General features: G+C 43.9%; 1 protein-coding gene across 4 annotated transcripts in view; it reads left to right on the forward strand.

Annotated features, from left to right (window-relative positions):
- The window catches only part of LOC143172054 (growth hormone receptor-like), a 181,915-nt gene that overhangs the window by 134,321 nt on the left and 19,697 nt on the right, over positions 1-27,897 (forward strand). For all 4 annotated transcript variants that reach the window (XM_076361283.1, XM_076361282.1, XM_076361281.1 and 1 more), the window contains exons 3-5: positions 12,229-12,358; positions 21,217-21,377; positions 22,460-22,638. In XM_076361283.1, the coding sequence (XP_076217398.1) occupies positions 12,229-12,358; positions 21,217-21,377; positions 22,460-22,638 (470 nt within the window). The remainder of the gene's footprint in view (positions 1-12,228; positions 12,359-21,216; positions 21,378-22,459; positions 22,639-27,897) is intronic.

A 27,897-nucleotide genomic window follows, 5' to 3' on the forward strand; every position in this document is an offset into this window, starting at 1 on the left:
GATCTTTGGATAGTTGTTCATTGTTCAGGTCATCATAAATCACCTCCAGCACAGCTAATTCTCTCAGAAACTGGATACCCTTCTCCATGGTGGCCCACTTGCTTGGGCGACATATGACATCTTCCTTAAAGGGATACCTTTCCTTCACGCTTGACAAGAGTCGCTTCCAAAGGCTGAGGATACGTGTCCCTTTTCCAATTGCTTTGTCAATGCCCCCTTCCCTAGAAAGGGATCCCAGCTGCTTGGCTTCCCTACCCTCTAATTCCAGGCTACTGGCCCCATTATCCCAGCATCGGAGCAGCCAGGTGACAATATGCTCACCTGGACGGCGGCTGAAATCTTTTCGTATATCTCGCAGCTCACTCAGGGATAGAGATCGGGTGGTCACTGCCTCGTTTATGAGTTCTTCCTCTTCCTCCTCCCCGATCAGCGGCCGGCTTTCCTCCTCCCGTTCTCGTGATGGCCCTTCTCTAGGGTCATCTGTCTCGTATACTTCTTCCTCCGGTTCCCTTTTAGAAGAAGCTTCTTCCTCCCTTACTAAACGAGCTAACTTCCGCTTCCAAAATTTCTTCTTGTGTACAGGGGCGACTGATACCGGCACAGGCTCGTTCTTTGGTTCAGCCACAGGACGTGTTGCTGGGGTTGGAGTGGCCGCAGTGCAAGTGCATGTCACCGGAGTCTGAGTGGCCGCAGGGCCTGTCGCCGGGGTTGGAGTGGCCGCGGTACATGTCGCCGGGGTTGGAGTGGCCGCAGTACATGTCGCCGGGGTTGGAGTGGCCGCAGTGCAAGTGCATGTCACCCGAGTCTGAGTGGCCGCAGGGCCTGTTGCCGGGGTTGGAGTGGCCGCAGTGCATGTCGCCGGGGTCGGAGTGGCCGCAGTACATGTCGCCGGGGTTGGAGTGGCCGCAGGGCCTGTCGTCGCGGTCGGAGTGGCTGCAGGGCCTGTCGCTGGGGTCTGAGTGGCCGCAGAGCCTGTCGCCGGGGTTGGAGTGGCCGTAGTGCATGTTGCCCGGGTTTGAGTGGCCGCAGGGCCTGTTGCCCGGGTCTGAGTGGCCGCAGTGCGTGTCGTTTTACTGTCAGAGCCAGAGACCTTCTCTTCCCTTTGAGGGTACTGAATAGTGTTGAACAGGGCTCGGTAGGCATGGGCCAGGCCCCAGCACGTTGCAATGATCTGCATCTCTCTGGAGTTGCCAGGGTGACAGCATACTTTGTCCAAATATTCTACTAACTTTTCAGGATTCTGCATTTGCTCAGGGGTGAAGTTCCAAAACACTGGGGGTGCCCATTGGCCTAGGTACTTGCCCATCTTGTCCCACACACCCTGCCACTCATAATTATTCTAGCCTTGGGGCAGATCTCTGGATGATATTCTTAAATTGCTTACCAACTTTAGACAAAACCGAAACAATATTCCCAAGAAGTATTAATAGAAGTATCTTAACTGTCCAAGGATGTTCAAAATACTGAAAAATTACTGTAATGAAGGAGGAAACATCATAGAAGAAGGTAGTGACACTGCCATTCTGTATTTCCTCCGTAAAAAAACTCTCAGAAAAGTTACTGCAATTGCTAGTTGTCTCCACGAAATGATCTCCGTGGTACAGTAACGGCTTCATTGCGAAGTTTACATACCACAGAAACGTCAAGGTCAATGTTCTAAAAACAAACCTCACAAGCGAGACATTACTATTCACTGCAGACCACAGCAAACTGCAAAACCCAACACCAATCTTTAACATGTACAGCAGGAAAAAAAGCACGATGCAGATTATACAAATCAATATCGAGAACAGAGAAACCAACATTGTGACCCACAACTACTAACAGATATAAGTACCTTAATACACTCCGGTTAATCTGTTATTATCTCAAACCCTTCGTGCCCCACGTTGGGCGCCAAAAAGGACTGTCGTGGTTTAATTTCAGTCGGCAACTAAGCACCACGCAGCCGCTCGCTCACTCCCCCCACCCCCGGTGGGATGGGGGAGAGAATTGGAAGAGCACAAGTGAGAAAAACTCGTGGGTTGAGATAAAAACAGTTTAATAATTGAAATAAAATGATAATAATAATAATATGATAATAATAATAATAATACACAAAACAAGTGATGCACAGTACAATTGCTCACCACCCGCCGACCGATGCCCAGCCAGTCCCCGAGCAGCGGCCCCCCCGGCCAGCTTTTCCCAGTTTATGTACTGAGCATGACGTCACATGGTATGGAATGTCCCTTTGGCCAGTTTGGCTGTGCCCCCTCCCAGCTTCTTGTGCACCTTCAGCCTTCTCAGTCAGTAGAGCATGGGAAGCTGAAAAGTCCTTGGCTAGTGTAAGCATTACCTAGCAACAACTAAAACATCGGTGCGTTATCAACTTTGTTCTCATCCTAAATCCAAAACACTGTACCAGCTACTAGAAAGGCAATTAACTCTATCCCTGCCGAAACCAGGACAGTGACCCAGAAGAAGAACAATTTCAAATGGGGCCCTGAGCAACGACAAGCTTTTGAACAAATTAAACGGGAGATAGTTCATGCAGTACCCCTTGCGCCATTCCGGGCAGGGCAAGATGTAAAAAATGCGCTCTACACCGCAGCCGGGGAGAATGGCCCTACCTGGAACCTCTGGCAGAAAGCACCAGGGGAGACTCGAGGTCGACCCCTAGGGTTTTGGAGTTGGGGATACAGAGGATCCGAGGCCCGCTATACTCCAACTGAAAAAGAGACATTGGCAGCATATGAAGGGGTTTGAGCTGCTTCGGAAGTCATTGGTACTGAAGCACAGCTCCTCCTGGCACCCCGACTGCCGGTGCTGGGCTGGATGTTCAATGGGAGGGTCCCCTGTCCACATCATGCAACTGATGCTACGTGGAGTAAGTGGGTCGCACTGATCACACAACAAATAGGAAACCCCAGTCGCCCAGGAATCTTGGAAGTGATCATGGACAGGCCAGAAGGCAAAGATTTCAGAAAATTGCCAGAGGAGGAGGTGACGTGTGCTGAGGAGGCTCCAATGTATAATGAACTGCCAGAAAATGAGAAGCAATATGCCCCGTTCACTGATGGGTCCTGTCGTATTGTGGGAAAGCATCGGAGGTGGAAAGCTGCTGTATGGAGTCCTATGCGACAAGTTGTAGAAACTGCTGAAGGAGAAGGTGAATCGAGCCAATTTGCAGAAGTAAAGGCCATCCAGATGGCTTTAGACATTGCTGACCGAGAAAAGCGGCCAGTGCTCTATCTCTAGACTGACTCATGGATGGTGGCAAATGCCCTGTGGGGGTGGTTGCAGCAATGGAAGCGGAGCAACTGGCAGCGCAGAGGCAAACCCATCAGGGCTGCCGCATTGTGGCAAGATATTGCTGCCCGGGTGGAGAACCTGGCTGTAAAAGTCCGTCACGTAGATGCTCCCGTACCCAAGAGTCGGGCTACTGAAGAACATCAAAAGAACCAGCAGGTGGATCAGGCTGCTAAGATTGAAGTGGCTCAGGTGGATCTGGACTGGCAACATAAGGGTGGATTATTTCTAGCTCGGTGCGCCCATGACACCTCAGGTCACCAAGGAAGAGATGCAACATACAGATGGGCTCGTGATCGAGGGGTGGACTTGACCATGGACACTATTGCGCAGGTTATCCATGAATGCGAAACATGCGCTGCAATCAAACAAGCCAAGCGGTTAAAGCCTTTTTGGTATGGAGGACGATGGCTGAAATATAAATATGGGGAGGCCTGGCAGATCGATTATATCACACTCCCACAAACCTGCCAAGGCAAGCGCCACGTGCTTACAATGGTGGAAGCAGCCACCGGATGGCTGGAAACATATCCCGTGCCCCATGCCGCTGCCCGGAACACTATCCTGGGCCTTGAAAAGCAAGTCCTATGGCGACATGGCACCCCAGAAAGAATTGAGTCAGACAACGGGACTCATTTCCGAAACAACCTCATAGACCCCTGGGCCAAAGAGCATGGCACTGAGTGGGTGTATCACATCCCCTATCATGCACCAGCCTCCGGGAAAATTGAACGATATAATGGACTGTTAAAGACTACGCTGAGAGCAATGCGTGGCGGGACATTCAAACATTGGGATACGCATTTAGCAAAGGCCACCTGGTTAGTCAACACTCGGGGATCTGCCAATCGAGCTGGCCCTGCCCAGTCAGAACTCTTACGTACTGTAGATGGGGATAAAGTCCCTGTAGTGCACATAAAAAATATGCTGGGGAAGACGGTCTGGGTTATTCCTGCCTCGGGCAAAGGCAAACCCATCCGTGGGATTGCTTTTGCTCAAGGACCTGGGTGCGCTTGGTGGGTGATGCGGGAGGATGGGGAAGTCCGATGTGTACCTCAAGGGGGTTTGATTTTGGGTGAGAATAGCCAATGATCTGAATTATGTGATGTTAAGTGCTACATAATATTATATGCCATACTAATGTTATTACAATAAGAATCACCGAGACTAATGAAGAATAACTTCAGTGAAACCAAGCAAAGCACAGCGATGATGGTACCAGAACTGACTTCAACATGAAACAATCCAACACCACATACCATCTCCATTTTTCCTGCCCTGGATGATTATTACGACAGATGGAGCCCAAAGTCATGGACTAAATGAACTCACCGAATGTTTTAGAGGGATGGCCCATAGACTAAGGGACTGATATCTGTGTGTGTATATATATATATATATAAAAAGAAACCCAGGAAAAGGGGTGGTGATTAATGAAAATGTACTAGAATATGAGAGACTTGAGCATGATGTAGATGGTATAGAATAAGGGGTGGATATTGTCCTGGTTTCGGCAGGGATAGAGTTAATTTCCTTTCTAGTAGCTGGTACAATGCTGTGTTTTGGATTTAGGATGAGAACAAAGTTGATAACGCACCGATATTTTAGTTGTTGCTAGGCAATGCTTACACTAGCCAAGGACTTTTCAGCTTCCCATGCTCTACCGACTGAGAAGGCTGGAGGTGCACAAGAAGCTGGGAGGGGGCACAGCCAAACTGTCCAAAGAGACATTCCATACCATGTGACGTCATGCTCAGTACATAAACTGGGGAAAGCTGGCCGGGGGGGGCCGCTGCTCGGGGACTGGCTGGGCATCGGTCGGCAGGTGGTGGGCAATTGTACTGTGCATCACTTGCTTTGTGTATTATTATTTTTTATTTCAATTATTAAACTGTTTTTATCTCAACCCACGAGTCTTTCTCACTTGTGCTCTTCCAATTCTCTCCCCCATCCCACCGGGGGGGGTGGGGGGAGGAGTGAGCGAGCGGCTGTGTGGTACTCGGTTGCCGACTGAGGTTAAACCACAACAAGCAGTCACCAAATTAGTCTTCAATGCAGTGCTGAAAACATATTCCTCTTCCATATTCCTCAGCAAAACATCCATATTTGAACTATTACAACATTTAAGCTTACTCCATGGGCAAAATACTCTTTTATGCATCATTTCCCTTCAGTTTTCACTGGGATATAGCATCCATTTTGGAGTTTTTAAAATTTGCTTTCTTTCTGTTGTGTACTTTATTCAAAAGGTTCTTATTCATTACTGATACAAAGAAATTATCTTCTTTTCCCCAAAAAGTTGTTCCAGAACTTTACTGTTGGCCCTTCATGGACGGGTTGTACCTAGAGCAAAAGCTGAGTCAGACTAGCAAGCAGCCTGATTAGGAAGTGACCTTGTTGTCTCCGCTTGCTGCATCCTACTTTCTGTATGTGTGATATCTGTCAATTTATTAGTACTAAACTGTACCTATTTAAAATATCATCCACTGACAGCAAGTGTTGTTCATTTTGCTGTGCAGTTTGAATGAATCAGAATTTCCTGGTACCAGAGAAATCAACCTGCCCCTATTAAAGTAAATTGCCCAACATTTGTTGAGCTTGGTAGATTCAGTAGCAGAACCTAATTGACAGAGAATTCACTTTCAATATACAAATGTGAGCTACAGTAAATAACACTCCAGGTCTTCATAACTGTTTCCAATTTAAAATGTAGTTATTTGCCCTGTTTATGTTTCTATCTTTCTCTATTACGCTCTAGCAATAATGCATTGTGTATGATTTGAGAGTGGATTATATGAAGATATATATTGGTGTGTAAGGCTTCTTCTATCATTGATTTGCATATTGGAACATGTTATTTTTCTGCAAGTTTAAGTTTGCTCTAGGTTTGATAGGTATCATAAGTTCTGATAACTGACAATTCTACGTAAACCTTCTAAAATTACCACAACCAGAAATCCCTCCTTTTGTTCAGCAAAAATATATGCTCCTTTTTCATTTACTGCTTAGTTAGCTTGATTTTTTTGTATCATTCATATGCTCATTATTATTTCACCTACCTAAGCCCCGTACTAGTAAGAGATGTTTCTGTACGACTCACGTAATGCTCCAACATTGTTCCTGCAGAACTACTGGAGCTCTGGTGGCAGTAGGACTTTCCCTGAGGTGAGGATAACCTACGTTGTTACATTCCAGTTATAAACTTTAGTTCCTGTTGGTATTTAGTGATTACTGTTCTATACGCAAGGCCAGCTCCCTTTAAAGTTAAAATTTATTAGAGGAACTTTTAAGCAAAAAAACAGGGGAACTTCATCTCTAAAGGAATTAGCCTTCTGATACATCTAGATTTTTAAGACTATTTTGTTTTAACGTCCATCTATATATAACTTTCAGTAAGCTGCATTTACTGTATCATATTCTTTTTTTAATGATTAAAGAATATATAACATTGAAACTACACTAAATGGAAAACTGCAGGCTGGTGACCCACAAACAAATGTAAGCAGAAGAGATGGCACATCTGCATTCCTGATTCTTTCCGTAAGCCGCACTATTGTTTTATCTACTGTTTTGGCACAGTTTCTTCTGGCTGAGACAGAGTTTAGACCATGGCTAATCTGTGGTCATAACATAACGAGAGCAGAATTTGAAGAGATTTTACTCTTGCAGCACAGTTGTGGTAGCTGAACATTTACCTTCAGCTAAACCCTGGGACAGGACTAGGAACTTTTCTACCAAACTTTCTTAGTAGTGACAGTGGAAACCTCAGATTTACCAGTTTTTTCCCATGTTTTCTACTGTTGAATCTGCGTATTCAGCCAAGCCATTATCTTGAATGAAGTGAGTGGTTTTATTCACAATTTGACCGGAACTTATTGGATCAGGTAGGAAAAGGGCAAGTGTGTATCCATGTTTTGTTTTGCTTTTCTAGTCTATTTTAAATCTCAGTTTGACAGCCTTTACTTTCAGTACCCTGCTGCCTTTATGCCTAAATGCATTCAGCTGAGCTATTGTATTCATTTATTACATTCTGGTACAGCTTGTTCCGTAGATGGAGCTCACACAGGGTCCTGTACAATGCTGATAATTTAATTCTGTGGAAAACAAGGAATTCAGGAGATCTACCCCAAGAGTGCCAAGCGTTATACAAGTCAATATGACAGATTCCTCCAGTCAGTCACAAAGGCCTGCGGTTTTGAAGGCTGGAAGCTTGATGCAGAAACTGGAAATGATCAATCAGAAGATAATTTTTCTTACAAATGGAACTGGTCATAAAAAAACCCAAAAATACAAATTACAAACCAGTAAACCAAGAGTATATGAATCCGAGACAAATCTGCTTCCTGCTCAAAAATTCTTGTGCCTATTGAAGGAACACCTGTGAGACAAAGAAATAAGAGTCCTGTCATAAGGAAGTGGAAAAGAAAGTGGGACCTTAGGGATATGTTCCTCTGAAGTTAGGGTGTAAGAGACCGAGTCTCAATCTTTATTCTGTGTGCATTGGTAATCCTCTCCATTGTAACCGATGCCACTTCTGCTGCGTTATAATTAATTTTCCTGGAAGAGTTTGTACATCTTATAGTCCTTAATTTAGCTTGTATATAAAGCTGGTGAATTCAACAGAATTAATTATTAAGACATTGGAGAGCCTATATCTAAGATCCTGCTGGACCTCTCAAAATGTAAATGAAGTCTGATTCTATTCAATTAATTTCATCATGTTAAGAAGTGACTGTGTGACTTTATTTACCCCTGGAGATGAGGACATGGTCTGCATGGGATTTAAATATTGTATGTTCTAGTTATAAATATGGTGCAGGCATCAACAGAAATATTCTAACTTAGGAGAGTTTTCCAGTATATCATTTTCTCAAATTCTTAACCTGTTTCAGTAAAAATAGCTATCTTTTTGTTCTTGATTCATGTAGCTGAGGATAGAAACAGGAAAAGCCATAACGTACTTTCTTGCACACTATCTGTTTATAGAATAAGGGAGAGACTCACGTCTTGTTGATTATAGGCATTATGCAATTGAGGCAATTTTACTCATGTCTCTGAAGTAGAGGCACAAAATTTCGTTTATTTTTCTTTGTTTTGTTTTTAAACAATGGTTTGATTTTCCATTAAATACAAAAGAAAGTTCAAGTTTGAAAGCTGGAACATTCCTGAATTTAAAACAGAAACAGAAAAAAACCTTTCTGTTTAAATCTTTCTAATCAAATATCAGTTATTTTAAATTGGCAAGAAGAATTTTAAATACTTTGGGGGGGAGAATAAGCCACCTGACTTACGAAATCTCTTATTTACACACATATGTTCAGGCCTTATTCAATGTCCAAACTGTTAAATGAGGCAATGATATGGGGTGAGCAAAACAGGTCATCCATCTAGTTGACCAAGGGATGCCAGTAGATATGGGTTTTTTTTTATTTTAGCAAAGATTTTGATACTGTATCTCACAGTATCCTTCTGGACAAAATGTCCAGCACACAGCTAGACAAGTCGATAATATGATGGGTGAACAGTTGGCTGATGGGTCAGGCTCAAAGGGTTATAGTAAATGGGGTTACATCAGGCTGGCAGCCAGTCACCAGTGGGGTTCCCCAGGGCTCAATTTTAGGGCCAGTGCTCTTTAATGTTTTTATAAATGATCTGGATGCAGGAATCGAATGTACATTAAGTAAAGTAAGTTTGCCGATGATACTAAATTAGGAGGAGCTGTGGACTCCCTCGAGGGTAGAGAGGCCTTACAGAGAGATCTGGACAGACTAGAGAGCTGGGCAATCACCAACCGTGTGAAATTTAACAAGAGCAAGTGCCAGATTCTCCACCTGGGACGGGGTAATCCTGGTTATACGTACAAATTGGTGGACGAGAGGCTGGAGAGCAGCCCCGTGGAAAGAGATCTGGGGGTTTGGGTTGATGGCAAGTTGAATATGAGTCAACAGTGTGCCCTGGCAGCCAAAAGGGCCAACCGTGTCCTGGGGTGCATCAAGCACAGCATAGCTAGCCAGTCGAGGGAGGTGATTGTCCCACTCTGCACTGCACTGGTGCAGCCCCACCTCGAGTACCGTGTGCAGTTTTGGGTGCCTCAATATAAGGAGGACATCAAACTATTAGAGTGTGTCCAGAGGATGGTGACCAAGATGGTGAAAGGCCTCAAGGGCAAGACTTATGAGGAGCAGCTGAGGTCACTTGGTTTGTTCAGCTTGGAGAAGAGAAGGCTGAGGGGTGCCCTCATCGCAGTCTACAACTTCCTCAAGGGGGGCAGCGGAGGGGGAGGTGCTGATCTCCTCTCTCTGGTGACCAGCGATAGGACACGAGGAAATGGAATGAAGCTGCGTCAGGGGAAGTTCAGATTGGACCTTAGGAAAAGGTTCTTCACTGAGAGGGTGGTCGGTCACTGGAACAGGCTCCCCAGGGAAGTGGTCACGGCACCAAGCCTGTCAGAGTTCAAGGAGTGTCTGGACGATGTTTATAGTGATATGGTTTAGTATTAGGTAGTCCTGCGAGGAGCAGGGAGTTGGACTTGATGATCCTTATGGGTCCCTTCCAACTCGAGATATTCTATGATTCTATGATTCTATGAATATTCATGTATTAATTACTGCCTGATGTGGATGCCTGGCAGTGTAGAATGTAGAGGACACAATTTGAACCATGCATTGGATTTGCGTGGCAAGGTTTTGGTAGCGGGGGGGCTACAGGGGTGGCTTCTGTGAGAAGATGCTAGAAGCTTCCCCTATGTCCGATAGAGCCAGTGCCAGCCGGCTCCAAGACGGACCCGCCACTGGCCAAGGCTGAGCCAATCAGCGCCTCTGTGATAACATATTTAAGAAGGGGAAAAAGTTGCTGCACGACAGCAACTGCAGCTGAAGAGAGGGGTGAGAATAAATGTGAGAGAAACAACTCTGCAGACGCCAAGGTCAGTGAAGAAGGAGGGCAAGGAGGAGCTCCAGGCGCCAGAGCAGAGATTCCCCTGCAGCCCATGGTGAAGACCATGGTGAGGCAGGCTGTCCCCCTGGAGCCCATGGAGGTTAATGGTGGAGCAGATATCCACCTGCAGCCTGTGGAGGACCCCACGCCGGAGCAGGTAGTTGCGCCCAAAGGAGGCTGTGACCCCGTGGGAAGCCCACGCTGGAGCAGGCTCCTGGCAGGACCTGTGGACCCGTGGAGAGAGGAGCCCACGCTGGAGCAGTCTGTTCCTGAAGGACTGCACCCCATGGAAAGGACCCATGCTGGAGCAGTTCGTGAAGAACTGCAGCCCGTGGGAAGGACCCACGTTGGAGAAGTTAGTGGAGGACTGTCTCCTGTGGGAGGGACCCCACGCTGGAGCAGGGGAAGAGTGTGAGGAGTCCTCCCCCTGAGGAGGAAGGAGCGGCAGAGACAACGTGTGATGAACTGGCCACAACCCCCATTCCCCATTCCCTGTCCCCCTGCGCCGCTCGGCAGGGGGAGGAGGTAGGGAATTTGGGAGTAAAGTTAAGCCTGGGAAGAAGGGAGGGGTGGGGGGAAGGTGTTTTAAGATTTAGTTTTTACTTTCTCATTACCCTACTCTGATTTGATAGGTAATAAATTAAATTAATTTCCCCAAGTCGAGTCTGTTTTGCCCATGACGGTAATTGCTGAGTGATATCCCTGTCCTTATCTCAACCCACGAGCCTTTTGTCGTATTTTCTCTCCCCTGTCCAGTTGAGGAGGGGGAGTGATAGAGCAGCTTTGCTGGGCACCTGGCATCCAGCCAGGGTCAACACACCACAAACCATTAAGCCAAATAAATACAAATTGTTCTGGCATTGAGTGGCTTTGTCTATCTGAGCCATAAATAAAGGAGTTAACATGCAGGAAGGCTACAAAATCCTCATGCGTAAAAGGAAGCATCTGGTGTATGTGGATGTCTGTACCTTAATACTTTTTTCCAACTTTGAGTGTAAATGTTTTGTACCAAATATTTACAGTTGTGATACTGCAAAAATTTGCAGAGATCTTGACATGCAGAGTCCAGTAGCATCATGTCCTTCCCTGGCCAGGGATCATTTCATCAATCATAAACAACTGACTGATATCTACATTTTAGGTGCCTCATGGAGAAATTTTCTTAAATAAATGATTATATTTCCCAGATAGTGAAGAGAGAGGTAGATGCTTCCATGTGCATGTGATCTCTCTCTGGAAAGCTTTTCAGGCCAAATAGGAAACATTGGCATTTTAGAATGACTGCTTCATTAGACCCTTAAAAATCAGGAAAAAGTTAAGTACTTTGAAAGCAGTGAATCATACCTGCAACTTTTGTTTTTATTTTTCTCACAAGGATTGATGAGGCTGACTAATTGTACCAGTCATTTCATGGCCCTACATCGTTTCAGTTTTGACAAAGAACAGAAATTATGAATATAGAAGCAGCATGTGGCAGAACAGGCACATGCTTAGAGCTGCCCTTATCTCTCTCAGAGCAAGGTTATATCTACACAACGTAGTATACACAAACCTGAACTCAGTTCAAGGTAGCTACTCTAATGAGTAGGCACATTGCAAAACTGCTCAGCTGGGTAAATCCTAAGCTGTGGTTAGTCTAATACTGAGCTCTGCAGTATCACACTTTCTTTAAAGCAAGTGCAGGGGTAATTCAGGTATATCTGTACTGAACTACAGCTACAGTGCTGGCATATCCCCATGCTGTGTGTCAGGCTGTGATACTAACATTTCCACACTGCACAAAAGAGAGCTTGACCCATCTTTCAAATTTGGCTTTCTACAGGTATAGTCATCTACATTTATGCATGTAAGAATTTAAATCTTGCCTCGTTGTACATAGGCAATTGGAAGGAAAGTTAATTACTCATAAAAAATGCTGAGTTTCATTTTAACAGCATGTTAGTCTGGCTTATGGATTTATTTAATGTGTCTCCTTCTGTCCCCTGCCATTTTTCCTGACAGACCTTTTGCGGTGGCCACAAATCAGCAAGTGCAGATCACCTGAACTGGAGACATTTTCATGTTATTGGACTGACGGAAATTTTTATAACCTCACTGCTCCAGGAACAATACAACTATTGTACATGAAAAGGTAATAATATGGAAACAACGAAAGAAAGAGGAAAAGAGAGAGGTGCCATATACTTTGATATGCCTATTAGCTCGTTGCTGTTAATTTTTTGCTATGATGCGAACCATACTGTTTTTAAGGGCATAAAACTGTGGTTCAAGTACATATTTTTCAATGTCAAAATTTGTTGTTAATTATTAAGCAATTTGCAGCGACAAGCATTACTTGGCAGATAATTAAGAACACATTCTTATTAAATTTAGGTCCAGCTTGCGGAATCCAAAACTGAACACTGTATGGCTTGGGACAGGAATTTTTAATAGGGAACTTCAGTTTATTCCTTATCAACCTAACATGCAACCGTGAGATTCCTTATATATGTGCTCAGATGTGGAGTTTGGATACAAGCCCCTTGCAATTTTTTATTAAAGTTTTCTAGAAGTTTCATTGATCAATTGCTAGATTAAAGTCTGATTGTGCAGGTCCAGGTAAAAAGGTTGCTCTGAGACTGGGGATTATGTTTTATTGAGCCCTGTTCAATTCTGATTCACATTCCACTTAAGCTCTTGTAATTTTCAGGATGTTACAGTGATTAGCCTGAAAGAGGACATAGACGTTACCAGTAATGGCTATTAAGGAAAACAGGCCTTTTGTTCACAGGAATAGGAGGATGTGAGTTGCTGTTCCATCTAATGTTTCAACCTTTTTGATCTACAGATGCTTTCTACTGGTGATGATACATTTGCTTAGCAAACTTAAGCTTAATGGCAAAGCTTCATTTCTTACTATTCCGAGACCTCTCAGAAATATAGGGGTCCAAGTTAAAACCACTATTTAAGTGTAAATATTTACTTGACAGTTGTCAGAGGCATGCATCAAGAGAGTACAAACTTTAAAAATTAATTAGACTCTACAATAAAGCAGTACCACATATGTTGAACAGATCACATTTCATCTTTGTCCCAGAAATTAATATACTGTGAATTGAACATCCACTTTAAAAAATATTTCTGTTTTACTGTGCAAGCAACATAAAACAGTCAGGACTGAACTATATGTCCTGGTTTCAGGTGGGATAGAGTTAATTTCCTTCCTAGTAGCTGGTATAGTGCTGTGTTTTGGATTTAGGATGAGAATGAGAATAATGTTGATAACACACTGATGGTTTAGTTGTTGCTAAGTAGTGCTTACACTAGCCAAGGACTTTTCAGCTTCCCATGCTCTACCGACTGAGAAGGCTGGAGGTGCACAAGAAGCTGGGAGGGGGCACAGCCAGGACAGCTGACCCAAACTGGCCAAAGGGCTAGGCCATACCATATGACGTCATGCTCAGTATATAAACTGGGGGGAGTTAGCCGGGGGGTGGTGACCGCTGCTCGGGGACTGGCTGGGCATCGGTCGGCGGGTGGTGAGCAATTGCACTGTGCATCACTTGCTTTGTATATTATTATTATTATTATTATTATTATTATTATTATTATTATTTTCCCTTCCTTTTCTGTCCTATTAAACTGTCTTTATCTCAAGCCACGAATTTTACTTCCCCCCCCCCCCCCCGATTCTCTCCCCCATCCCACTGGGTGCGGGAGGGGGGGAGTGAGCGAACGGCTTTGCGGTGTTTAGCTGCCTGCCGGGTTAAACCACAGCAGTCCTTTTGGCACCCAACGTGGGGCACGAAGGGTAGAGATAACAACAGATCTGACCAGAGCGTGTCAAGGCAAATTTGTATCATATTGGTTTAACAGTCGCTGGTCACAATGTTGATTAATTTACTCCCAAAGTTGTCGTGCTTGCTCTCAAAGTTGTGTTATGTAACACCTTACTTGCTGCATATGTTCCCTGTTGTGCTGCCTATCACCTCTGGGAGCTGGGTCAAGGATATCATTTTGCTGTACTGTGTAACACTACTGGTTTATGATGTGATAAAATTTTTGGTCGTGAGACTAATTTTTGTATTTTTACTCAGCATTGCCATCATCTCCGTACATCGGGAGCCACATTTCAGAAACTATTAATAATTACACCTTTTACCTTTTCTCCTCGGGGAACCAGTCTATGGGGGAAACGGGGGGGGGGGGGGGAAACTTTCCCCTGCTCCTTCACCTTCCCTTTCTCCTTCAGGCTAGTTACAACAGCTCTTGAGAATTCTGAATATCCTTGGGATGTTCAAACCCGAATGTTCCTATTGCTATGTCTCCTGAATGTGGTTCAGGTCTTGTTTAAGGTTAAACAATTATTTAAGAATACCATCCAGAGATCAACCCCCACGACAGGCGCTGTGGCTACTCAAACCTCAGCAACAGGCATTGCAGCTACTCCAACCCCCGTGACAGGCACAGCAGCTGTTCAAACCCCGGTGACAGGCACTGCGGCTGAACCAGAGAACCAACCCATGCCGGTACCAGTCACCCCTATACACAAGAAGAAATACACAAGAAAATCAACTCGTTTAGTAAGGGATGAAGATGAACCAGGGCCATCACGAGAACAGGAGGAGGAAGAGGCAGAACCCATAAATGAGATGGTAACTACCCGATCCCTACCCCTGAGTGAGCTGCAAGATATGTGAAAAGATTTCAGTTGTCGTCCACGCGAGCACGCTGTCACCTGGCTGCTCCGATACTGGGATAACGGGGCCAGTAGCCTGGAATTAGAGGGTGGGGAAGCCAAGCAGCTGGGATCCCTTTCCAGGGAACGGGGGCATTGACAAAGCGATTGGAAAAGGGACACAAGCCCTCAGCCCCTGGAGGCGACTCCTGTCAGGAGTGAAGGAATGGTATCCCTTCAAGGAAGATGTTATATGTCACCCAGGCAAGTGGACCACCATGGAGAGAGGTATCCAGTACCTGAGGGTATTAGCTGTGCTGGAGGTGATTTATGATGACCTGAACAATGAGCAGTTATCCAAAGATCCAGATGAAGTGCAGTGCAAGACCCATGTGGCGGAAGTTTGTACGGAACGCACCATCGTCGCATGCCAACTCATTGGCAGTAATGACTTGGAAAGACAGAGAGGAACAAACGGTGGATGAATTGGCTGGCCAACTCCGGCAATACGAAGAAAGTCTCTCTTCCTCCCTATGGGCCTGCGTCTTGGCTGTGTAAAAACTGTCCGAAAAACTGTCCAAAAAGCTGTCCCGGGAGTTCCAGCAACTCAAAGACGATGTGCCCTACTCCCTACCTGTACGGACCAGTATCTCAGCCATTAGGAGCAAGCGTCCCTCTGTTCACACACCACGGGCCACCCTGTGGTTTTACCTACATGACCACGGAGAGGAAATGAGGAAGTGGGATGGAAAATCTACCTCGACCCTAGAGGCACGGGTACGTGAGTTGCAAGGAAAAACAATCACAAAAGGGGGTTCTTCCAGGAAAATTGCTGCTCCAGTTTCCAGCGGGCATTCCCCAGACAGAGTAGAAGGGCTGATTTTACTCCTGATCTTAATAAAGGGACTTTTGATTCGCATTTACAAGTGAGTAACGAATGCTGTGACCAGGACTAGAGGGGCCTTGCCTCCAGCCAGGGGGAGGAAAGGGACAACCGGGTTTACTGGACTGTGTGGATTCGGTGGCCTGGCACATCAGACCCACAGGAGTATAAGGCTCTAGTGGACACTGGTGCACAGTGTACCCTAATGCCATCAAGCTATACAGGGGCAGAACCTATCTGTATTTCTGGGGTGACGGGGGATCCCAACAGCTAACTGTATTGGAGGCTGAAGTGAGCTTAACTGGGAATGAGTGGCAGAAGCACCCCATTGTGACTGGCCCAGAGGCTCCGTGCATCCTTGGCATAGACTACCTCAGGAGAGGGTATTTCAAGGACCCAAAAGGGTACCGGTGGGCTTTTGGTAGAGCTGCCTTGGAGACGGAAGAAATTAAACAGCTGTCCACCTTGCCTGGTCTCTCAGAGGACCCCTCTGTTGTGGGGTTGCTGAAGGTCGAAGACCAACAGGTGCCAATCGCTACCACCACGGTGCACCGGTGGCAATATCGCAACCAAATGAGACTCCCTGATTCCCATCCATAAGCTGATTCGTCGACTGGAGAGCCAAGGAGTGATCAGCAAGAATCACTCGCCTTTTAATAGTTCCATATGGCCAGTGCAAAAGTCTAATGGAGAGTGGAGACTAACAGTAGACTATCGCGGCCTGAACAAAGTCACGCCACCGCTGAGTGCTGCCGTACTGGACATGTTAGAACTTCCATACGAACTGGAGTCAAAGGTAGCCAAGTGGTATGCCACAATTGATATCGCCAATTCGTATTTTATCAATCCCTTTGGCAGCAGAGTGCAGGCCACAGTTTGCTTTCACTTGGAGGGGCGTCCAGTACACCTGGAACCGACTGCCCCAGGGGTGGAAACACAGCCCCACCATTTGCCATGGACTGATCCAGACTGCGCTGGAACAGGGTGGAGCTCCGGATCACCTGCAATACATTGATGACATCGTCGTATGGGGCAACACAGCAGGAGAAGTTTTTGAGAAAGGGAAGGAAATAGTCCAAATCCTGCTGAAGGCCGGTTTTGCCATAAAACAAAGTAAGGTCAAGGGACCTGCACAGGAGATCCAGTTTTTAGGAATAAAATGGCAAGTTGGACGTCGTCAGATCCCAATGGATGTGATCAACAAAATAACAGCCATGTCTCCACCAACTAGCAAAAAGGAAACACAAGCTTTCTTAGGCGTCGTGGGTTTTTGGAGAATGCACATTCCAAATTACAGTCTGATTGTAAACCCTCTCTATCAAGTGACCCGGAAGAAGAACGATTTCAAATGGGGCCCTGAGCAACGACAAGCTTTTGAACAAATTAAAGAGGAGATAGTTCATGCAGTACCCCTTGCGCCATTCCGGGCAGGGCAAGATGTAAAAAATGCGCTCTACACCGCAGCCGGGGAGAATGGTCCTACCTGGAACCTCTGGCAGAAAGCACCAGGGGAGACTCGAGGTCGACCCCTAGGGTTTTGGAGTCGGGGATACAGAGGATCCGAGGCCCGCTATACTCCAACTGAAAAAGAGACATTGGCAGCATATGAAGGGGTTTGAGCTGCTTCGGAAGTGATCGGCACTGAAGCACAGCTCCTCCTGGCACCCCGACTGCCGGTGCTGGGCTGGATGTTCAAAGGGAGGGTCCCCTGTCCACATCATGCAGCTGATGCTACGTGGAGTAAGTGGGTCGCACTGATCACACAACGGGCTCAAATAGGAAACCCCAGTCACCCAGGAATCTTGGAAGTGATCATGGACAGGCCAGAAGGCAAAGATTTCAGAAAATTGCCAGAGGAGGAGGTGACACGTGCTGAGGAGGCCCCACTGTATAATGAACTGCCAGTAAATGAGAAGCAATATGCCCTGTTCACTGATGGGTCCTGTCGTCTTGTGGGAAAGCATTGGAGGTGGAAGGCTGCTGTGTGGAGTCCCTTATGACAAGTCGCAGAAACTGCTGAAGGAGAAGGTGAATTGAGTCAGTTTGCAGAGGTGAAAGCCGTCCAGCTGGCTTTAGATATTGCTGACCGAGAAAAGGGGCCAGTGCTCTATCTCTATACTGACTCATGGATGGTGGCAAATGCCCTGTGGGGGTGGTTGCAGCAATGGAAGCGGAGCAATTGGCAGCGCAGAGGAAAACCCATCTGGGCTGCCGCATTGTGGCAAGATATTGCTGCCCGGGTGGAGAACTTGGCTGTAAAAGTCTGTCACGTAAATGCTCCCGTACCCAAGAGTCGGGCCACTGAAGAACATCAAAACAACCAGCAGGTGGATCAGGCTGCTAAGATTGAAGTGGCTCAGGTGGATCTGGACTGGCAACATAAGGGTGAATTATTTCTAGCTCGGTGGGCCCATGACACCTCAGGTCACCAAGGAAGAGATGCAACATACAGATGGGCTCGTGATCGAGGGGTGGACTTGACCATGGACACTATTGCGCAGGTTATCCATGAATGCGAAACATGCGCTGCAATCAAACAAGACAAGCGGTTAAAGCCTCTCTAGTATGGAGGACGATGGCTGAAATATAAATATGGGGAGGCCTGGCAGATCGATTATATCTCACTCCCACAAACCCGCCAAGGCAAGCGCCACGTGCTTACAATGGTGGAAGCAGCCACCGGATGGCTGGAAACATATCCCGTGCCCCATGCCGCTGCCCGGAACACTATCCTGGGCCTTGAAAAGCAAGTCCTATGGCGACATGGCACCCCAGAAAGAATTGAGTCAGACAATGGGACTCATTTCCGAAACAACCTCATAGACCCCTGGGCCAAAGAGCATGGCACTGAGTGGGTGTATCACATCCCCTATCATGCACCAGCCTCCGGGAAAATTGAACGATACAATGGACTGTTAAAGACTACGCTGAGAGCAATGGGTGGTGGGACATTCAAACATTGGGATACGCATTTAGCAAAGGCCACCTGGTTAGTCAACACGAGGGGATCTGCCAATCGAGCTGGCCCTGCCCAGTCAGAACTCTTACGTACTGTAGATGGGGATAAAGTCCCTGTAGTGCACATAAAAAATATGCTGGGGAAGACGGTCTGGGTTATTCCTGCCTCGGGCAAAGGCAAACCCATCCGTGGGATTGCTTTTGCTCAAGGACCTGGGTGCGCTTGGTGGGTGATGTGGGAGGATGGGGAAGTCCGATGTGTACCTCAAGGGGGTTTGATTTCGGGTGAGAATAGCCAATGAATTAAATTGTATGATGTTAATTGCTATATAATACTGTATATCATCACTTCTATGGTGGCTATATGCCATATTAACAGTATTACAATAAGAATCACCCAGATTAATGAAGAATGAACTTTGATGAAACCGAGCAAAGTGCAGTGATGATAGAACCGGACAAGTGCAGCGATAATGGAACCAAAACTGGCTTCAGCATGCAACAATGCAACACCACACACCATCTCTCCTGCCCTGAAGGACTGTTATGACAGATGGAGCCCAAAGTCATGGACTAAATGAACTCAACGAACATTTTAGAGGGATGGCCCATAGACTAAGGGAATGATATCTGTCTGTACATATCAAAAGACAGGAAAAGTGGTGGTGATTAATTGGACTGTGCTGGAAAGTGTGGGACGTGGGCATGAGATAGATGGTATAGAATAAGGGGTGGATACTGTCCTGGTTTCGGCTGGGATAGAGTTAATTTTCTTCCCAGTAGCTGGTATAGTGCTGTGTTTTGGATTTAGGATGAGAATAATGTTGATAACACACCGATGTTTTGGTTGTTGCTAAGTAGTGCTTACACTAGCCAAGGACTTTTCAGCTTCCCATGCTCTACCGACTGAGAAGGCTGGAGGTGCACAAGAAGCTGGGAGGGGGCACAGCCAGGACAGCTGACCCAAACTGGCCAAAGGGCTAGGCCATACCATATGACGTCATGCTCAGTATATAAACTGGGGGGAGTTAGCCGGGGGGTGGCGACCGCTGCTCGAGGACTGGCTGGGCATCGGTCGGCGGGTGGTGAGCAATTGCACTGTGCATCACTTGCTTTGTATATTCTTCTTCTTCTTCTTCTTCTTATTATTATTATTATTATTATTATTATTATTATTTTCTCTTCCTTTTCTGTCCTATTAAACTGTCTTTATCTCAAGCCGCGAATTTTACTTTTTTTTTTCTGATTCTCTCCCCCATCCCACTGGTGGGGAGGGAGTGAGCGAACGGCTGTGTGGTGTTTAGCTGCCTGCCGGGTTAAACCACAACCGTAAGAAAAGGCATTTAAGGTATATTTTTAACAAACCAAGTCTGTAATTTTTGAAAAGATCCCTATTCGCTCTATATTTGGCCTGAGAGAGCGTATTGAGATAAAGAACAGTAACAGCCGATCTGTTCGCTATGAGATTTATTTTTCTGAAGTAACTTCAGAAATACTGAATAAATGTCTGCCACTTTTCCTGTAGAATATTTCTGATAACCTGGTTGTTCCCATTTTGCTTTACTGAAGTCTTCTTTGGTTTTGGACCTGCTGCATAGTTTCAGCTTGGCTGTATGAAAATGACCCTACACAAGTAGCAGTGTTTCTCAGTCTGAGAATTCATGCCGCTCTCTATAACTGCTGGTTTGTCTTTTTTAAGAGATGCAATGAAATATATGAATTTGATATTTCCTGCTGCAATTCTTTTATTTATGAAGAACATTTATGAATTTTTGAACAAAGTCGGAATGGAAAAACATAAGGGGTTTCTTGCTAGTAGTTCCAAGCCTGTGTTTTAGAAGTTCTGTATCCCAAGGAATTTAGCCCTTCCTCACTCACAGCGCTGTATTTTTCTTCCCTTCTTTCACATCCTGCAGTCCTGGGTTGGTTTGTGCCAGGTCTCCTGCAGCATTCACCCTCGGGCACTTTCCCGTGTGAGCGATCAATGCTCCAGTGCCTACATCTCAGTTCAGCTCCCCAGGGCAACGCACTCCCCTGTCCTTGGCTTTGCAGGTGGTGCAGTACTGATCTGCCATAAGGACTGGCTTTCAGTGTTTCAGATCCCATTATGTAGATGGCCATCTTATTGCAATTTAATTTTGCCTGAAAAACAGTTGCTTAAATGCATATCAAATTTACCTAAGTTTGTGCTTGCTGGTAGTCATTAGCACCTACCAGCATGACAACATGTGCTTTCTGACTGATCTTTTGGAAACACCATCCAAAGCACAAAAATGCCACTACCAGTACATGAGAACCTAAACGCATTTATGCAGGTTGCTTGGATAGTGGTTTGGCTTCATTCTAAGTCACAATAAATATTGACATGTATTTCTCACTTCCATACAAGTTATGACTTATCAACAACATGTCTTGTAACATCTATAATTTGTACCTTGTAAGATTTATAAATATCTCTCTCATGTATATTATATTTTTGTTGTCATTCTAGGAATGATGAAGACTGGAAAGAATGCCCTGATTATATCACTGCAGGAGAAAATAGCTGTTATTTCAACACGTCCTACACCTCTGTTTGGATACCGTATTGTGTTAAGCTTGCCAATAAAGATGAAGTATTTGATGAAAAATGTTTCAGCGTTGATGAAATAGGTATGCTTCCATTATGCATTTTACTTCTATATTTTTATACCACAATAGGTGTGATTCTATAAGCTTTCGTATTATTCATACTGTATTTACATTCTCCCTCTCAGAAAGGTTAGTTTCTAAAAAATACGATATATAGGAAGGGATTTGGTTTTGTAACATATGCAATGTGATCCACACCAGAAAATATTGCCCAGGTTGGAAGAAAGCTAAAAAGATAAAAGCAAATACGTGGTTTCTCTTTATGAATACCAGTGGTCTCTCAAATGTCTGCAGATGAGTTTGCCTTTGCTGTCACTCTGAGCCCTTTCTAATGGATGCTACATCCATTAGATGTAGCATCCATCACATTGTTCAGTGTGAGCAAGGATGGCGTTAAAATCTCGATTCTGCAAAGTTCTGGAACCAAATAGGTTTTTGTTCCTGAATCAACACTAATCTGCGGAATCGGGATGTTTAGCATTTCTAAGCTAGAATTTATATTTATTGCGATATGAATTGTGACTGTCTGGGATTTTCCAGACATTATTGCTTGTTCAGAGCAGTGGTGTATGTATATGCAATTAACACTTTATTCCTGCAAGTGACTAGAATACCCACTGTTCCCTTTTCTTCAGCTGAGCAAAATTAGAATAATTTTTCAGATACCACAGTTTTTCAATGTATTTCTACATTATTTCTGAAGTAGTTACTAAATATTTAATTTATCTTTCTGTGTTACTCCAATTATTGTTTTTATTTATAGTGAGAACTCTAAATTTAAGTTTTGATGGAGAACTGTTTATGTCTCAGTGTTTTATAAGCTGCTATTGGAAAATGTAGTGTAATAGGTAATACATTCTTAGTCTTCTTTATTAGTCATTCAGGTAAGATTTATGCAGAGCACGTCTACCGCCAATGGCAGGGTGCCTTCTTGTTACCAAACTTGTAGTGACTTTGTCATTGATTCATAGGTTTAGATTTTAATCAGCAAATGTGTGGTTAATATGCTTTTTTAGCCCTGAAATCATTTAACAGTGTGTAGTAAGAATGGTCATTTCACATTGAAAACTGGCTGTTTTATTCCAAATACTCTGTTTAAACAGTACTACCTGATCCCCCTGTCCACCTTAACTGGACTCTGCTAAATACTAGTCAGACTGGGATCCATGGGGATATCCAAGTAAGATGGGATCCACCACCAACAGCAGATGTTCAGAAGGGATGGATTACTCTGGAGTATGAATTGCAGTACAAAGAAGTTAATGAGACAAAATGGAAGGAGGTATGAAGCAAATATTTATTATACAATAGTCATAGTACAGTGCAGGCTTGTTCTGTCCCTAACACTTTTGTACTGTTATGAAAAGCAACAGGTTTGTAATTGCTAACTAGATGATACCTTAAATCTTAAACAATATGCCCATATTCTTCTGAAGTTTTTTGGCAAACTTTGTAACTTTATGTGTCAAGATAGTTGGCACGCAGGATAATAATAAGAGACCCTGAAATCCCTGTGTTAGATTAGGAAGTATAGCAATAGTCACACATATACAAGTTTTTTCAAGGATAAAATATTTCTCTATTGTTTTCCTAAACCTCAGCTATTTGAAACAGTGCATGGTATTTTTAGTAGTTGGAACAGGAATATTATGGTTGGAAAATGTCACTGTGTCAGTCCAGATTTTTCAGGGTACCTGTAAAGTTCTAATATTTATAAATATCATTTCAATAGATTAAAAAAAGAAAGAAAAGCTTTGAGTTATAATTTAAAATTTGATACAATAAGCAAGTATAAACAATGCAACATAGATAAGACATACAGATTTCATACCAGACAGCAATGTTAAATTTGTGACTATATGGATAGCCCATGAAAATATAAAATGTTTATACCCCAAATCTTTTAAATTTTCTTTTGAAAATCACTAATTTCTCATGTAGTTAGTTTTCCTGTTATGGGGAAAAAAAACTGCACCCAGCTTACCTGAATGCATAGGCTAAGTGCCAGTGTGTCATGGAATATTTGCATATGGAGACTTCTTCCTGAATACCAGTTCAATGCAATAAGAACATCATTTCAGAGCAGAACCCTTCCTTTACTTTCTTATTAATATGAAGTGAGTTAACTGACAGAAGGAAGGCAGATAATACTGTTATGAATTTGTCTTAATCTACAAAAGGCAAATTTACCAACTGAAACATAGTCAAGTTGGTTGGTTGGCCTTCATCTGTGAAAGACCTTGGACCCCTCCTCACCTCTGATCCTTCTCAATGTTAGCATTTTCTGTTTATCCTACTCCTTATTAGTAAGTCTACAGCCAAACAGGCCTATAATGTCTATAACTTTTTCCTAATACTTGTCTGAATTTCTTTCTATACTGGTTTAAGCTACACTTACTGTATAGCCTCTATATTTTAAAGGCTACGAAATGAGTTAAGTTTAAGCAGTAAATCAATACTCCTTAAGAACTTGAAAATATGCAGAGTATTTATGGGATTTACAAAAGCAGGCGGCAATATAGATACCTCTTTAAAAATGCACAGTTTTGATTTTTTTATAAGCCTTTAGGTATCAATCATATAAATACCCTAATAAAGCTTTGTTCTTGCTCGAGTACCATCAATAATTCCAGCATGCCTTGAGAATAGTTCTTCTCAGGAGAGCAAAGGTTTGAAGTTCAGTGTTTCTTCTTTCAGAAAACAGATAAGGAATTGCTGAATACTATACTTGCCTCAAGAAAAATAGTACTATAGATTATGTTGTACTGCAGCTGTATATATTTTATGTTATTGTGCCTTTCAGCTTAAAAGCACAAACATGTCATAATTCCCTGAGACACTATCAGTTAGAGCACAAAAGAGAATTTTTTGAACAAAATCTTGGTCTGGGCTGAGACAATTGCAAAACCCCTAATAACAACATTGGAGCAACAGTTACACTCTTTGCATTCTTTGCTACAAATATCTTCTGTAATGAGTGTTGAAGCAGTAAAGAGAGAGACGTCCAGTTATACTGTTGTTACTAGTTTTATACACAAAGGATAATCTTTGCTTAAATATATAATGCTTTGTACATATAATTGATACAAAAATGAATTTATAGTACTTAAATTGTACTAAGTCTCCCCCTTACTGAGACTTGTTTGTAATTTTTTTAGAGGTTTTGGGATGAACTCATTCATGTTTTTCAATCCATTTACTAATTGAAAATAGATAACTTATGACTTGAAAGAGGACTAAAACATTAATTAGTAAAGTGTTATAACAATAAGTCATAGTGATAAGAGGATCAAAATTATTTTCTGAGAAATTTCCTAAAAACAATAAAATCCCCACCCTCATATAGTGGCTGTTCATGAGACAGAGCCAAATTTAATCTGGCTCACAGTTTGAAAAACTTTCATCATTGTTAGTAGCTCCTTGCTGGGTATCTTTTTAAAATTCTACTCTTATCTTGAAGTGCTGCCCATTACATTCACTAGACTAAAATTCTGTCCCCTCTTATGTCTATCCAAGTTTACTAGTCATGACTAGCAACAGCTATACAGACCTTGTGAGGCTGCTGTGCTTTTCAAATAAGGTGTGAAAACACACATCATCTGAGCAGTAGTGAAGAATGATGACTTAGTAGTGAAGTGTCTAACTATGAAGTGCCTAAAAATGTATGCGTGATAGGGAATATTGAAAGTCTAATTTTCCTTTAGTTATTTATTGTATTTTAAATTAAGCTGATCTTTTGACTTATTAAAAAAACCAAACAAACAACGGGCCCAGATCCACCTGACATGGGATGAAATTGGTGATCATAGCTCAGTCCTCAGTGAAGAGGGCTGGACCAGGGAGGACTCTGCTGGCTCTCATTATCTTGTTGAATTTCTGCTGGAAAAGGTCCATGTCACACTGCAGTGAAGTGCACTTAGGGCAAGGAAGCATGGAGTACTAACTCCAGAGCTGAACACCATCGCTGTGTCCATACAGCACTGTGGCTGAGATACAGGGCTTACTAGTTTGGGGGAGCGAAACTCATCTCCCCACACTGCATTAGATATACAGCCTAATATCTCCATGTGGTATACTGTGTTGTATGGGTGCCCAACCCTGTGCTATGCCTTCCCCAGGGTACCTCTGAACCTTCCCCCGGTACTGCCCATCTCCCAGTTTTCATTAATTTTCTGTTAAAGTTGGTGAAAGCCATTGCCATTGCTGCGTTGCCTGTCATGCCTGGGCCAGCCTCTGCCTCTGGTGCCCCCATCCCAGAGAGCACTCTCAGCATCCTGGGGGCTCCAGCTGACTAGTGACAAACAGTTGCTCCACAGTCTGTTTTAACCCCCTCAGGGTTAAAGGACTTTTCAGCTTCTCATGCCCTGCCAGTGAGAAGCTGGGAGGGGGCACAGCCAGGACAGCTGACCCAAACTGGCCAAAGGGATATTCCATACCGTATGACGCCATGCTCAGTATATAAACTGGGGGGAGCTGGCTGAGAAGTGGCTGGGCATCGGTTGGCGGGTGGTGAGCAATTGCATTGTGCATCACTTATTTTGTATATGCTTTTATCATTATCATTATTATTATTAACTCTTCCTTTTCTGTCCTATTAAACTGTCTTTATCTCAACCCACGAATTTTACTTTTTTTTTTCCCAATTCTCTCCTTCATCCCACTGGGGGAGGGCGTGAGCGAATGGCTGTGTGGTGTTTAGCTGCCTGTCCGGTTAAACCACAACAACGGGAGGGATAGTATATACAATAGCTCCCGGTTGGATAATCTCTTTGTGGGTTCTCTGCTAATATCAAAATAAGGGAGTGCAGTGAATCTTTCTATGCTGCGGTCTGTTTTGTCTGATCTCTACAAACAAGCCTGGCATCTGTTCTTTAACAATCTCAACATAGCGTTGTCAAAACTCCCCCCACCAAACATTTCCCCGAGTGCTATGGACACATGCCACTAGTGTTGCCCCAAAGCCTTCCTTGTTCTGGATGGGCTCTACCACTTTTCTTCTCCCTGGGCTCCTTGGCATGCTTTATGGGTGCAAAGACATGAATTCTTGCCTTCTGACTTAGAAGAGCTTAATTGATGCCCCTAAGGAAGGAACTGAGGTGCTCCGATCTGCCATCTGGAGATACTGATCTCTCCTCCTTGACTGCAGTTCAGTCAACTCCTGCAGCAGGCACAGCTGGCCGTGCCACGGGAAGAAGCAGGCTCCCAGGCCACTCGCTCTCTCCTGCTCTAAGAGCCTGTATGACCAGGCGGTACACTGGACCAGGGAAGGGAAGCAGCTGGAAGCTAACACTGGGGGGAAAAAAGGAATATTTTCCAGTCAAATCGGTTCCTCAAACCAGCTTCCCATGTGACTGCAAAAAAGCTTGTGCCACCATGTGCGAGGCAGCAGTGAAGGTTTGGAAATGAGCAACCACGCACAGATGAGCCCAATTCTTTCACTGGCAATGAAGTGCTTATTTCAGACACCCCCCCCCCCCAAAAACAACAACCACCCCCGCTCCTTATGAGGTGCCTGAAGTTGAGTGCCAGTGATTCTGCACAGCTTAAAAATGATGCGGGGGCACACAGCGTGGAGTAAGAGGCTCAAGCAGAAATCCAATTGGTCCCTTGTCATGACTTGTGATGTGACTCCAGCAGCAGGAATGAGCATAAAAGACAAAAGAAATCAGCTTTCATGGTTTGCACTTGCCACACATGGACTTACAGAGAGTAATTTATATTGATTAAATGAACCTGAAATTTTGGATAACGTCTCTGTGTTGCTGTGTTGACAGTATAACCAGCTCCAACAATTATGATATATGTGTATGTTAAAGAGGAATAAGCAAGCCAGTTTAGGAAATAACAATAGCATGAAGTTTTATACAAGCTTACTACTCAGCTTTGCTTTGTTTGAAATTTGAAGATTTTTTTTTCACTCTTTCTTTTTTTTTTTTATTCTTTCTCTATCCTTTTTAGTTCTGCCAGGAAGAAATGTCAAATTATCATTAAAAATATGAGTTTCAAAGTATAAATTGTTCCAACAAAACCAGGAACCAAAGAACACGGGAAATACCGATGTACACCTTATAAAATTTCCAGGTTCATTTCTAGATGATTAAGCTTGAGCTAAACATCTAAATTAAATCACCACATTTTAAAGGAGAAAGAAGGAAAATTATAGTAGTCAAGAGACTACAGTTATAACTGTAAAACAGAACTCAAAAACCTTAGTAGTTTTTGGGACCTTATCTTAGCATAAGAGAGAAAAATTGTTGGAAGATAGAAAGAGTAGTAAGAGTAGAGTGGGTAGACAGAGTGTTCACACGACAGAACAGAGATATAAGATGCCAGAAACATGTTAAAATAAAATATATATCAGTAGCAGAGCTAACAATGCCATCTGCTAAGCCTTCCTTACACATCCCACTACAAAATGTGGTATTCAATTGCTTGACGCTTTGCTATAATTTATTCATTTGAGTTGAGAATCTCGGTATCAGGTACCTGTCTTTTATGGAAATCTCCAGCCAAAACAGTTCAGCTATTCCTTAGCAGTTTA

The sequence above is a fragment of the Aptenodytes patagonicus genome, chromosome W (genome assembly GCF_965638725.1).
Source record: "Aptenodytes patagonicus chromosome W, bAptPat1.pri.cur, whole genome shotgun sequence".
Classification (NCBI taxonomy): domain Eukaryota; kingdom Metazoa; phylum Chordata; class Aves; order Sphenisciformes; family Spheniscidae; genus Aptenodytes; species Aptenodytes patagonicus.